Source organism: Osmia lignaria, chromosome 15, assembly GCF_051020975.1.
Source record: "Osmia lignaria lignaria isolate PbOS001 chromosome 15, iyOsmLign1, whole genome shotgun sequence".
Taxonomy (NCBI): domain Eukaryota; kingdom Metazoa; phylum Arthropoda; class Insecta; order Hymenoptera; family Megachilidae; genus Osmia; species Osmia lignaria.
In genome coordinates, this window is record NC_135046.1 from 3,737,241 (window position 1) to 3,751,550 (window position 14,310).

The 14,310-nt window shown below is 37.5% G+C and overlaps 1 protein-coding gene across 2 annotated transcripts in view; it reads right to left on the minus strand.

Moving 5' to 3' along the window:
• Positions 1-14,310, minus strand: part of LOC117612073 (uncharacterized) — an 88,203-nt gene that overhangs the window by 18,164 nt on the left and 55,729 nt on the right. For both annotated transcript variants that reach the window (XM_076692762.1, XM_034340773.2), the window contains one exon: positions 12,260-12,350. In XM_076692762.1, coding sequence (XP_076548877.1) covers positions 12,260-12,350 — 91 coding nt within the window. The remainder of the gene's footprint in view (positions 1-12,259; positions 12,351-14,310) is intronic.

The following is a 14,310-nucleotide window of genomic DNA, read 5'->3' on the forward strand; positions in this document are numbered from 1 at the left end:
TTCGTAAGAGTTACGAAGACGTCCAGCGTCATCATCGAAGAAACACACCTGTGGCGTATTACAGGTGAGGCATTAATTCAGTGTAATTAGAGCAAGGAAACTGTATCATAATTGATATAATGGAACGTGTATTCTGAGAATTCTAAGATGGATGGAACGAAATTAATTTGTTACCAGATGATGGATTTCCAGGTAATGTTAACAGTTAAAGGTTGATTCAACTATGAACCCAACTAACTCGTTGCATCTTATGAAATTGCAAGGGAAAAATGTCGAACGAGGAATTATTCATGAGACATGCGATTAGCTTAAATATAGGTAACAAGTTTGAAAATTGGTCATCGTTGACAACACAGCTAATGGAGATAACTAAACGTTGTTCCGTCATTAAATCAGGTAACCGGTACTCATCTTATGATTACAGTCTTCCGTGAACATCGATGCTAAACGACGGTATAAATAAACCCATAATTTCACCGATAACCGCTTTGGATCACGAACTAGTCAATTAATCAATTAGTCTGAAAAATGGCAACTTGTGAAATTGCATGAAAGCCGAAGTCATAATCCTGATAAGAAACTATACTTAGCGAGATAATTTCACTTGTTGGTCACCCACTAACGACATTGAAACAAAGAAAGTGCAGCCTACATTACTAAAAGACTTTTATCCGGGAAAGCATTGGAAAGACACCGGGTCAAATGGGACCTAAAGGTCGTAACCTTTTTGCCAGCTGAACGACACTTGCCCTAACAAGTAAACTCCTTCCGTTTGGCCGATTGTTGAACGGGCACGAAGCCGGTGAACGGGTCAAGAGGTGGTCGTATTTACCTAAGAACATTTTCAGCATAATAAGAGCAACGGACTCGGCTAGCACGCCTTGGCGTTCCAGTTTCGTTTCTCCTTATCTTTCCAAGACACACGTAGAATCGCCACGGAAAGTAAAAGTCGGTGTTTCACGTCACGTTACCTAGTCAAGCATGCAGCCAAACTACGGCGAGCCTTAAGCGTTTCAGTTTTAACCGTTTGCGAACGGGCCTGCAACAAAATACGTCTCCGTTGGGCCGTTTCCAAAGTGGAGAAGGCTGTTTTTCCCGACACTTTTGCCCGCTGTCGATGGAAATCAAGCAGAACGAAATAGAAAACATCGTGTCCAGTCCGTACTCTTTTCCTAGGAGAGAGTGTATGTAATGGAAGAAGAGCTTTCCAGAGGATTCTCTATCGTGAAAGGTGTTTTCTCATTCGCTGCACTGATAAAAAGAAAAACGACTCTGGAGGTGAATGCACTTTCGCTGGATGAGCCTTGTAACCTATAATTGATTCCTCTTGCTCGCGTTACATCACACGTTTGCAATTTTTTATCGATAAATGTCGGTTGTTTCTGATTAGTATTAACATTGAAGCAACTTTGGCTACTCGTTTCAGCAACTGCCATTCAAATATTGTGAATGTGTTAAGTGGTTATTCGAGTTCTGGTTGAAATCCACGTTTCATGGCTGACAAACTTCTGCTAAGAATGTTGTTTCGAAGGTATAAAAGTGACCAGGTAAAGATATTTTTGTTGAACCGATATATGTTAAGTAATTTAGAAAATTCATGAAAGTACTTGAGAAAATAAAAATGATTTCAAGGTAATCGAAAAGTTTTACAAACGAATTCTTATTTCCCGATTATAAAAATCTTAATGGAAAAACTTTCAATTCAACGATCAGTTAATTCTTTTTCGCTGAAGTTAAAAAAAAAATGAATCATAGGTCTCAAGAACCCGTAAAATCAGTTCCTGTATTGTTTCTACCAATTAGTCGAATGCAAATTCGAGTTCAGTAATGACAAAGTTGCACAACGTCTTCAGAGTATTAGTTTTCAATTTTAAAAAAATCGCATAACGCGTAGGAAAATTAACTCCGTGAATATCGCAGGGACATTAATGAAACTTCCTACATTGCAATTACCTTCTCATTTGATTTCGAAACGACTTTGAACAACGCTTTCCTCCATTTGCCACAAGTTGGCTGGAAACACGTTGCAAATCGAATGCTGCCCAGCAGTGCATATTCGTTGAAAAGTGCATCTGGCTGGCAACAGTGAGAGGTTAACTCAATACCTTCCAACCGAGATTGTTATCGAGTCGTTGAAAAGTTATCAGGTACCTTCCAGTGTGCAGTTGCATTACGTTCGCGTCGATACCGAAATGGACAACCTTATTCCATTATCCAAGGTCGATATAATATTATATACCTTGTAAAATATGCAATGTTCTAGTTGCATTTATACAGTCAATTAATCGAGCAAAGTAGGCTTCCCTACGGGAAATGATGATATAGGAAAAGCAGGATTTCCCAAAATTTTACTTTTGAAGATACTAATATTAGAAATAATTTAGAAAGAAATCAATATGATTTTTAGTTATTAAATATTATAAGATTTAGTATAAAAGTCAGAAATATGAATAATAGTATACGTATGTATTTATATATTCATAGTGATGAACACTGTACCGGAATATGTGCAACAAAATCAGACAATTCCCTATCATTACATGTTATCTCGTGCTTCTTCTAGAAAAGTGAAACTCGAATGGAATCAAACTACAGTTCCTTTAATTTCTAACGAGCCTCCTTCAATTATCTCCTTTTTATCTTCAACATTTTTACTCAAATGGAACGAAGATCCTTGCAACATTACTAACATCTCTATGTAATTACAAATTGCCTGTTAATTCGTGTAATTTAAAGTCACGAGCTAGGATTCTTGTTAATTAAAGAAATCTTCGATCGGAGGATCGTCAGTGGTAATTTCGAGCACATCTCCTGCGATTAGGATCATGCAACATGATGTGTAATAATTTTGCAATCGTAATTGATCCAACGCGAAATTTCTACAAACTTCGAAAACTGAAAGTTTACTCTTAAATCGGTATTTCAGCGATAAAAAAACATCCGCGTATCATAAATTTCAATGTTCAACGTCAACGTCATTCAAGGAGAATAAAATCCCTGTCACCGGAATAATGTCACCAATATCCTAGCGCACTGTCCTTGGATTTCGACAGAGTTTCAACCTCCAAGCTCGCATCTTGGTTTCCATCGAAAATCTACTTTCGCCGTGAACCGTCCTAGATTATCAGTCTACCGGCTACGAGATAATCGATCACGCGATGTTAGAAGAACCGATCATCACCGAGCCAGCCTCGAATCTAACGGCAGCAGCTTGATTAAGGGCTGTGAATTATTCATAGGGTTATTAGTGATTTTCCGCGTCGTTTGACTTCGTGAACCGAAGCGATTTCACTTAAATCGGCGCTTCCATCAAACGATGATAGTATCCCTATGATGCACGAGAGTGTTTCGAATAAATTGGGGATCGTGGATGATAGGATTAACCTGATGATTGGGCAAACAGTAAGCGAGTTACGTAAGATAAAAAGCAAAAAAAAAATAAGAGTGGCATACTAAATTTTGTGCTTCGTATCGAGAACAAGCAACAAACGTTGATACATGTAGAAGCGACCTAAAAAAACTGGTTCGAAAATCGTAGGGTGTGGTTCTGGTTGGCCCCGTAAGACGATCCAGCGGATCCTTTCACGTGTGTTCCTCTGCATCCGTGTTCCGCAAGAAAGTTTTCGGCAGATTTTGCCATACAATTTATAAATATGTATACATCGTAGATCTTCTCTAAAAATCCTGTTTTATCTGATAACTACGCTATCTGAATATTAGTGATGCTATTTATTTGTTCTTCTAAATCGGTTTACTTCCTCATCCGGTGTTTCACTTTCGAATTTCACGAAAAATAGGTTGATCACTTGCTGAGAGTTTCCGAATTAAATATTGGATTATTATATTTTTTTTTTTATAATAATATAACAATATTGTTAAAAGTAGTTGAATACTACTAGAACGTGCAGTTTTTCTTCAAGAATAGAATTACTTTATTTTCAGGTACTTTTATTATTATTTATTATAATAATATTGATATAATATTATTGTGTAAAACTCAATTTGAAATAAAGACATACTTAATGAATTATTTGATAACTTTTCCCTATCAAAAGACTAATTAATTAATTATATGTTCCAAAATAAAACTTATGTTTTCATCAGTAGGTACTATATTACTGAATATTTCTTTTTAATATTGAATGTACTCAAGTTTTACGAATTTTCACCAACACAAATTATTTCAAAATTTGAAAAAATATAAGCGGGCTTAAATCTTATCTAAAAATTACTGCGACCACCTAATAGATATCGAGAAAATAAATATTCGACACGTTCTACTCGATAATTTTCTTACAATTCGGACCTTGTCTCGCAATTTAATCGTCACAAATGGACGACAGGTGATCGTTAGACGTAATATCGATGAAAAATGTGGAGTCGATCGAACGAGTTTTGCAGTTGGTCGCATATGATCGAAACGATGCCGACCTTTAGCACGATTTCGAACCGCAAAACCGAGCAGCGTCAACTTTCTACAAGGCCTCAGGCACCAGAGGCTGCTTCATCATTTTCCTCCCCGCGCGATTTATGAATCGTAAAACCATCGACACTCTTGTTACGTCCTTTCCATAACACATAATTAACCCAAAGACTGCAGAAAAGATAAACTTGAGATTCTAAATGATTCATCAGAGACTCGCGGAAAAACGTTCAATCAATCAACTGGACTGTTTGATCAATCTAGCAGCAAGTACGATTGGAAAGATAGAAAACGAAATATTAAGCAAGATTCCTGTTGAAGGACATTTGTGTGCAGAGTAAAAAATCTAACCAGCATGAGCAATACACCAATTGGCGTAATTTAACAAAACACAATAACGATTTTCTTTCATCGACACCTTCATACTATAAAATATTTTGTGCCTCAGTGAATTCCACGATTTTTGACTCGCAAATTAACCATTACCATATAAACTTCCTATAAATTGTTTTATAAGAAAGATTTCACTTTAAGAACTATCTTATTTAAGTACTCATTAAATTTATTTATTTCTTTTTTCAGATTAAGAATCATAAAAATTCATGAATTTATTCAGTAAAATAATCCATCATATCGGTTTCTGAATTCTTCGAGAGACATCTTGTTGATATTTAACACACGATTCAATCATCACGTGTGGCCAGTAAATTTAATAGTATATGCAAAATGACCCTCATAGAAATCGAGAGAGAAAGCAATATTTGATTTGAGCCAAGTGCGTTTTTGCAAACTGTCAGAAACAAGCGACTCGGGCAAGGATATAGAAAGGATCGATTATCGCGTCACATTATGCGATCACTTTCGATTTAACTATCACTTCCGACAGGCGACTTCCAGGTTTCTTTTTGAGTTCCTCTCAATCGTTGTTATGTGACAAAAATTTAGTTTCCTAATTCACGAATTTTTTTTTTCTATAAATGTTAAAACGCATTTAAAGTATCAAGTGTACAAATTAATTTAATGCCTTTTATTTTAAATTTGAATATTTTTTCGACACTTTTTAAAAAGTGGCACGAGAATACAATAACAATAACGATTACTTTAATAACAGGAATTATCATGACTTTTTAAAGTAAATTTCTAATTGAAAAAAAAAACGGCGCAGAATTAATTTGTATACAGAATATAATTATTAAGTATACAAAGTGATTCAAAACGAGTCTAACAAAATGATTCATTACCTCATTCACAACTTTTAACGAAGAGCGCAAGTTGCGATTTTCAAGCGCCTCGTCATTACAAATTATGAAAATCGTCCGGTTAGCATAAATTATGCAAAGTTCATACGTTACACCTAATTCTCATCCTAGCTTACAGATAATCGTGATCCCTTGGATTATGAAACGATGCCATGCTAATATCCTCGAGATCGTTGTATTGCACAGTGTTACATCTTTGACCATTACGTGTTGAAATCACGACAATTAACCTGATTATGCGTGCAAGAATGCGAGGGTCTTCGATAAAAACGAGAAGATATGCCGAGCGTTTCAACTTTGATCTGCGTTCATTAGATTGGAATCAGGTTTGAAAGTGATTTGTCGTGGGAAGAAAAAATTAATCATCAAGCAGCCAATGTTTCTCAATGACTTCATTCGTTTTGCCTACCTATAGCTACACAGTATCTCCAATATTAAATTAAAAAATCACAACTGTAGAATTCATCGAATGTAACATGAAACAGGAAGTGAATCTACCCGAGGAAGTGGTGTGCAATAACAAAGCAAATTCACCACGAGTGATCACCATTGTTTCTAGAAAGAAAAAAAAAAAAGAAAGGAAATGAAATTGAAATTAAAGGCGAATCGCGAATTGCTCGGCACGCGTGCAACAGAAAAAAGGTACGATTGTAACGAGCGTGCAGACAATGCGATGAAAAAAGAAAGTGTCAGCAATTGTGAAGGAAAATACGGAAAATTGTGGATAGTGCCAAACAATCGGCGTGGATCGCGTTTAAATCGGCCAATTGTCGAGAAATCGGTACAGACTCCAAACTGCTCGTCCGTACGAACCTCGAAAATAATTGCCTGCCTTGTTTCATTCAATTTGCTGCACTGTTCTCCGTTGCATGATTTCTGTGAAGTTACGAGGGAATGCGGAAACAAGAATGCATCTCCTCTGGAATGAAAACGTTTCTTCTGGTAAAATTGTCATAACCTGACGAGACGCGGGGCAATTTCAGCGATAATGACGACCGGAGTCCATTTTATACGGAATAAATAACTTACCAGGGACATTTGCGTAACAAAGATTTTTTTCTGGGATAGGCGTGGTCCCACGAAAATTTGGAAACTTTTTAATTCCAAAATTCCAGAATTTCGGAAACCCGAAATTTTATTTAAAAATTCTAGAATTGTAGAATTAAGGAATTCTGAAATCTTGGAATTGCAGAATTCTATAATTGTGCAATTGCGGAATTGTAGGACTGCGAAATTGTGGAACTGTGTAAGTACGGAATTTTAGAATCTTAAAATTTTGAAATGATAAAGCGGCCAAAACAATCCCGGCTCCTACTCAGTTAAGCCAGTTAGCAAAGACAACTCATTGCATAATACTTTATAATGAAATGATTTAAGTTATCAAAAAATGATGAACGAAAAGTAGAAATCAATGCAAATTTCTATATTTGATGCACAAGAAACAAACATAAAAAATTATCTAATAAGAACTATTAATAATGATTTCACCAGTGGCCAACCATGTTCTCCTCCATAGATTAGTTGATATTACAGGTATCTAAGACAATAACGACAAAATTAATGGCAATTAACATAGAAAAACAAGAACAGCACGAACTTCAGGAAGTCAGGCTAGGTAAACGATGCAGAAGAGGCGCTTTCTCCGATAGAAAACCTGATTTAGATTACGTTTATACGCGCTTGTGCAAGGTGCTACATCCATCTAGGTGCATACACACGTGCATGCTGTTGCACCGCCGATAATCGGTGCATGTAAACACGTATGCAATCGAAGCTAGTCCGGCAAACGGCTTCGCGACGAGACAGACAAATGATCCTGATTTACGAGTCGTTGCATCGACATCCCAGAAGAGATTATGCTATGCGATACGTCCGTCAGAGTTTGACATACGAAGGCTAAGTGTAATTGATGAATTCATTAAAAACTTCCGAAAACAAAAGTCTGCCGATACACCTGCGATTGTTTAAGATTCCTTTTCGATTAGAAATAAAACGTAAACCACAAAATAGTTCGCTTGAACGGGTTAATGGCAACCGCTTGTAGAAGTGATGCAATGCAAAGTGCACGTAATGCAACAGGTTAATGCAGTAGGACATATCCGACATAACCAAACCTGTACTATGATTTTAAAAGATTGATGATTAAATGTCCACATCGTGGAAGAAGCCTTTAACAAATCCCTGACACGCTCTAATTTATCTGCTAATCAATCAGAATCGATCAAGGATACGCGTGTCCTTCTGACTGGACTGATAAGGATAGTAGAAATTCCGTGGTAAGAGTAGGCGACCTTGGACCGTGCACCTTATTTTACAAGACGATCTACACGGCGATGTTAATGTCTTCCATAATTAAATGTAACGAGGAAGATGCCTAACAACGGGATGTTGCGAAGCTTCGTCAAGCATCATAAAAACCGTTCCAGATTAATAAACAGATTCTCTTTGCGCAATCGTCCGTTGCGTTTTATATTGTACAAGAATTTTCAGAAATTTCTTACGCAACGACAAAATGATTATCTCTACGTACTTCGGGTTATAAAATAAACTTCATAGATAATAGAACTTTCGTTAGAAATTATTTTGCGCGCAATTTCAATTCGACCTGCCACGAATCATCATTGCACCGTGCGTGTTTATAATTGACTTTCATTATTCAAGGTTTCGCAGCAGTGTTTCCTCGACTGCTAACAAAGATTCGTGTTTTCCGTGTTTCCTCTCTCAAAGATCCCGCAAAAGCGCGCTTGCATTCCATAAAATCAAAGCTAGCTACGTAACAGCTCTTAATTATGACTAATTCGTGATAGTAAGGTAACTACTATGTCTTCATACTAGAAGTGTGCGAGTACTCGAGATATTGGGATCGGATCGGTCGGGTCGAGAAAAATTGGTCGGTGTCCGGAAAAATCGAAGGGTATTGTGTTGGGTTATTAAACCTGATTCGATACAGAGAACGTTACTGATGATATTTTCAAAATGCTATAATGACCAAATTGCAAATGGAATTAATGAACTTCGTTGATGAAACAAAATCCGCTGACCTCATCCTGTTGCTTCTGTTTTCGTGCTGCGATTCGATTACGCAAAACCGAGCAAGGAATACAAAGTGCCGTAACACGGGAAGCAACGCCTGTAATAGATGTGTAATTTAGATTAAAGATCGTGGATGATGTGCATTAACTTTCAGCGAGATCGACCTACCTTTGTCGTCCTTGCTGAAAGCTTCATCAACGATCGCTCGACAATCGGGATCATTAATATTTCTAGAAGGATTGCGTGTTTGCTTAAACGGATTCGCTTGTCACTTTTGAACTCGCGTTTCGAGATCCTTAAAGCCCGGATTATTTGCGAAATGCGAAACGACTTTCTACTCCGCGTTGATCCTTCGATTTTCAAAAGATCGAACTGAATCCTAGGCTGAATGGAATCAAGGCTGCAAAATTCGTATTTTAATACCGCGGTTAATTCAGTTTAATGCCATGGGAATCTAGGCATTTAATTTTACACACCTGGCCGCTTACATCGGATACAGTAGAAACAGCAATGAACTCAAAGGCTTAACAGTTTTTCATTAAATATTTCTTACACAACGAGACAGAATTCGATTGTGAGAGTAGAAAAAGAGTCGCCACTGCTTATCAATGCGAAACAGGTTTATGAAACATCGTAACTAATTGCATAACCAGGAAATTTAATAAACATACATACGCCGAGGTACATACCAATAATTTATTAATATTTATGCAGAGTAGTCCTGCAATTGTAACAAGAAATATGTCTGCTAGGTTAAATTATTTTATGGAATACGTGGATCGCAGGTGAAAACAGTCTTGATATCGACCACCTTTACTATGTCCCACATTTTACTATCAATGAAGCACTGTTCACCTTTGGCAACGCATCAATGCTTTTTACTAGACAAGAAAGTCGGTCAATTCCTTTTTTCAATTACCATTTATAAAGAAACTTTCACGAAGTGTGCAGAAACAACGAACAATCAAACTACATTTCTTTCTCTGCTTTGAAAAATTATCCTAAACATTAGTTATCCTCGAGAAGCATGAAAATAATAAACATAGCTTCTCGACTCACCGAAGCGATCCCGTATTTTTTCGCGTCGTATTAATTAATCGCTCCTACGGTAATTACGCGCAAGTAACGGTGTTACTTTAATCCGACCTGTCGCCTGTTTTCACGTACGCTACGTATTTAACGAGCACGAGAAGTTGCATTGAAATATAGAGCGGATAATCCTGCAGAATGCACTGCCAGCCGTGTATAAAGTTTAACAAACGCGTGATACTTTAGATCCATACAACGGGTGGACGAAATCAAGTTCATCGGTACCGGACAAATTACACAAACCCAGATATGTTTCTAAATAGATCAGGCCATTAAACGAGAACAGAAGTGTATTGTTAGATGCGTATCAGTTGAACTTTCTCTCATCGGGATTAAAATATTTAATAAGAGGACAGCTAACCGTGTTACCTTTCGAAAGAGACTGACTACAAATTATTTAAGTCGTGAACACGTAAGACAAAGCTATAAGCTATTAGCCAGAGGTGTATATAAATTTTTAGGTCACCATAATAATTTTCTTTGAGTTTATCGGTTTCAAAGGGGTAAATGATAAGGTCTAAATCATCAATGAAAGAGGCACACGAGTCGATCGTATTCGCGACAACATTATCCTTCAATGACACGCATAATCATGTCCGGTTGAAGCAATGACCCGATTCGCGTCCTGTCCCGCACCCAGCCAACGTCACAAACGTCATCCTTCAAGAATAAATATGTAGATCGATCAGAGAAGCCGAAAATTTACGAGCACCCGTTGCATTATTCGCCAGGAGAGACCGGCGCACGACTAGGCGTGGTCCAGGCGAACCTGCAGCTCTCTTTCCTCCCTTTCTTCTCCACCGTGTTCGTTTCCAGTCTCTGTCTATCGACTATCCACTATCTCGAAGTACTTGAAAATACGATACACTTGCGAACTCGCTAGAGCTCGTAATGATATCGCAGGTTCCTACCATTTTTAGAGCAAACTTCATCATCCAAACGATTTTCTGCTCGATATCGTTGTTGACACAGTTGCCGCTGCGTTATGAAACACCGTACAATAATCGGATAAAGTGGTTGATTTAAAAAGAAGAAAAAAAGAAAAAATACGTTTCATGATTAATTGGACTTAACGGCGCGGCGTTTAATAACTCTATATACCCTTTCCCTTTCGCGTGGAACAGCGAACGCTTGAAACTCGCGACAGAAATGCATCTGGCGTAACGTTAGGATCCTGTTACTTCTATTTACCATGAAAACTTTCCAATGCTCGACACGTGGTGTCTAAAGTACAGGATTATGACTTGCAGAACATGAAAGGATTCACGACGCTCATTTTTATCGATGGGAACACGTTTCCATAACCTTTGCGGTGAATAAATCGAAACGTCCGAAGATCTTCATTCGAAGACATGACATCGAGAAATCGATTCTATGATGATCGCTTGCCGTCTTTATTTTTTCTTACATTTATTCTTGAAAAATAAAAATAGTCACGGAAGAGGCAACGAGATCTCGTTTCCAAGAAAACGAAAATAAAAAAAAATCGTGCGGTTATTAACGCTAATTTTATGGAAAGTGAAGTTGACGATTTAAGTCGCTTTCTATCGAGAAACGAACGTCACGTTTCTATCTCCCGAGTAACGTAATTAATTCTTTTTCCGCTAACTTTAAAATAGCACTTCACAGAAATTGAAAAGCTGCAGTGAAAACTGCTAACCACGAGCTGCAATTTAATTTAAAAATATGAATTTTTAATTATCTCCTTGATTTGTGTGCCACGTAGCGTGACTGGAGTCAGTTAACTTTGCTTATGTAGATAAAATTCCAAGTAAAACAGTGGAACGAGCAAATTGAAGATGCGACTTAACGACAGGAAGCGAAGAAACGCGTAGAAGACACGTAAGGATTTCCTTTCCGAAGCAAGGTCCTCACGTGGGCCTCACAAATAACTTCCTCCGCTTGTTAATTACCTATCATGCATGTTCGATCACAAGACTTCATCGAATTATAAGAATTAATCCGTTCCAGTGGCTCGGTAGCCTTCGTGAAAAGGAAAGAGGAAAAAATTCACTCTGCCACCACATTAAATGCAACACAGTATCCTTGACACGGAATCGATGCACTCTTTAATCACATTTGCAATGGGGAAAAAATCGTGTCGTTGGAAAACCGCGAAACAAATTGTCTGTGACAGCGTCGAATCAAGAGGTCTAAGGGGGACGACAGCCCGGGGCCCCAAACCTTCTTTCTGAAATTAAACCTTAATCCGTTCCTAAGCTGTGATGTCAATCACCTAAACTTCTATTAATTCTTTTCACGCAAAAGTCGTAATATTCCTCGTTAATTAACTCGCTAGTTCATTTATGTTAACAAGCTTTTACTTTTTCGAAATAATAACGTCCACATAGTTAATAAAAAATCCAGCTGATTAAATTACGCAGTAATTGGTTTTTTATTCATCCGCGAACGTAAGGTTTATACACCGTTATCTGTTTCATAATCTTTCAGTTACCTGAGTGCTACGTTCTCGAAGACCTTCGGTTGTGACGAAAAGTAGCACCACCAATGCCACCGTCGTGCACCACGAAAATCTCCGCACCATTCTGCAATAAACAAACAATAAATATGTTAATAAACAGCGATGAAATTGTTACAAAAAGTAGATATAATATCTCGGTTCTAAATTGCCCTCGATGTATCCTATCTTGGACGAGGGTTATTTATACACCATCAAGGATGAATACGCGATTATCCCCTTTGTTTCTATATCAAAAAGATCGATCGAAGCTTATTTTTATCTCGCGTTTATGCGCTACAACCGCATCGTAATTTTTCGATTAAAAATAACAACAACTGGCCGCTTAATAATACCACGACCACTATTTCCTGATTAAAAAGAAACCGAATTTCGTTCTTTTAACGCCCGTTTCGTAATAAACCGATCTGCATTGTTGTTAGTTTTATATTCGTTAATTGGTCCACCTATCGCAAAAACGATCTGACCGTCTTCAAAAGCGACATGTTCGAAAGGAGGCCAAGGTTTGTTTCATAGCACTTGGAGAGGTTTAAAAATGCCCATAGCACGACCCCACCCTCTGTTTAATGGAAACCTGAATCTGTCAAGATGTTTCTTAAATTTTAAGTCGATAACCGGTTTGCGAAGATAGCGGCGTTAAAAGTAATTGCGATTCTTAAAAGAACTTCGATAACACGATTGGGTGGTGTCGAGAGGAGACAATATTTATGTTTCATTCTTGCAACGATAAATTTATTCCTATCAAATTTTCATATCTCCGTGTTATTACAGAGGGTGGAGCATACAAATGGGGATATTCGAATATCTTGGTTACTTCATTGATGTATAAAAATATTCCACGGGGAATTGCTATGTTTCGTGAAAAATATAAAAACGATGGAGAAAATTTCCCCTGGGAATTTTTCGCTCGGCTTAGGTAATCGTAACGTTGCTTTAGGTCGAACTTCACTTTGGAGCACACAGAATTATTCATATTTTTTAATATATTCTGTAGTATTCGACGAGAAAAATTTTAAAACAAAGTTTTTATTTTAGGAATCCATTACTTCAAAAGTTATGCGTATTTAAAGTTAAGCATCTCTAATGCTCAATAATTGCTCAATGCGAATAATTTGCGAATTAATTAATTTATAAAATCGATGCCTGTAGGTATCGCTCATTTACTCAAAATATGTTAAAAACGCTCACCTTTACATATGCATAACTTATGAACGGATGGATTCCTAAAGTTTAAATTTGCAGTTTTGAATTTTTCTCGTCGAATACTATCAAAACTAATCTCAACGTAAAGTTCAACTTAACACGAGTGATACAGTGACATGTCATTTTCCACGTGCTAAAACAGGTGACATCACCAAAATTGATGCTAAATAGAAACCGGTTGCCAGATGTTCAGGATTTGACAAACGGTGATCTAACGAGGCCGTTTCAAGTACACGGTGAGTCGTGATGATCGTGAGCTCTCTCGATCCTCCTTCCTCTTCAGCCGCGAAGATCAACAAGGAGAGGAGGAAGATCAAGATCAGCCATGGATCGACGACCGTACTCGAAATACCGTTAGACTCGTTCGCTCGATCCATTCAACTTCTGCATCGCTCATTCAACTTTTCCTCGCTCATTTTCTACGCCCAAACGCTTCAACCCTTAACACGTTAATCACGTCACGTATCATTTTACCTTATTATTTCTACTGGTGTAATATTAATGGAGTCGGTTGCAGGACACCCGCGTGCAAAAAGGAGAACCATTAATTCGTTCGTAACCTATTACGTTCGCCGACTAAAAACGTTCACGAGAAAACAGTATCAGCGTCGATTCCTTTCCACGATCGTTCGTGCACACGAATCGGTTACGCGCCGATCGAAAGTAAATTCTCCTCGCCGCTATATGCAACTGCACGTATCGGTTTGAGGCCGCGATTGTGAAGCATATTCCGTACAGACATTACCCATTAAATCCATTAAACTAATATTAAAATATAAAAAATTCATAAATTCTGAATTGAAAAATATTTAATAATCTAATTT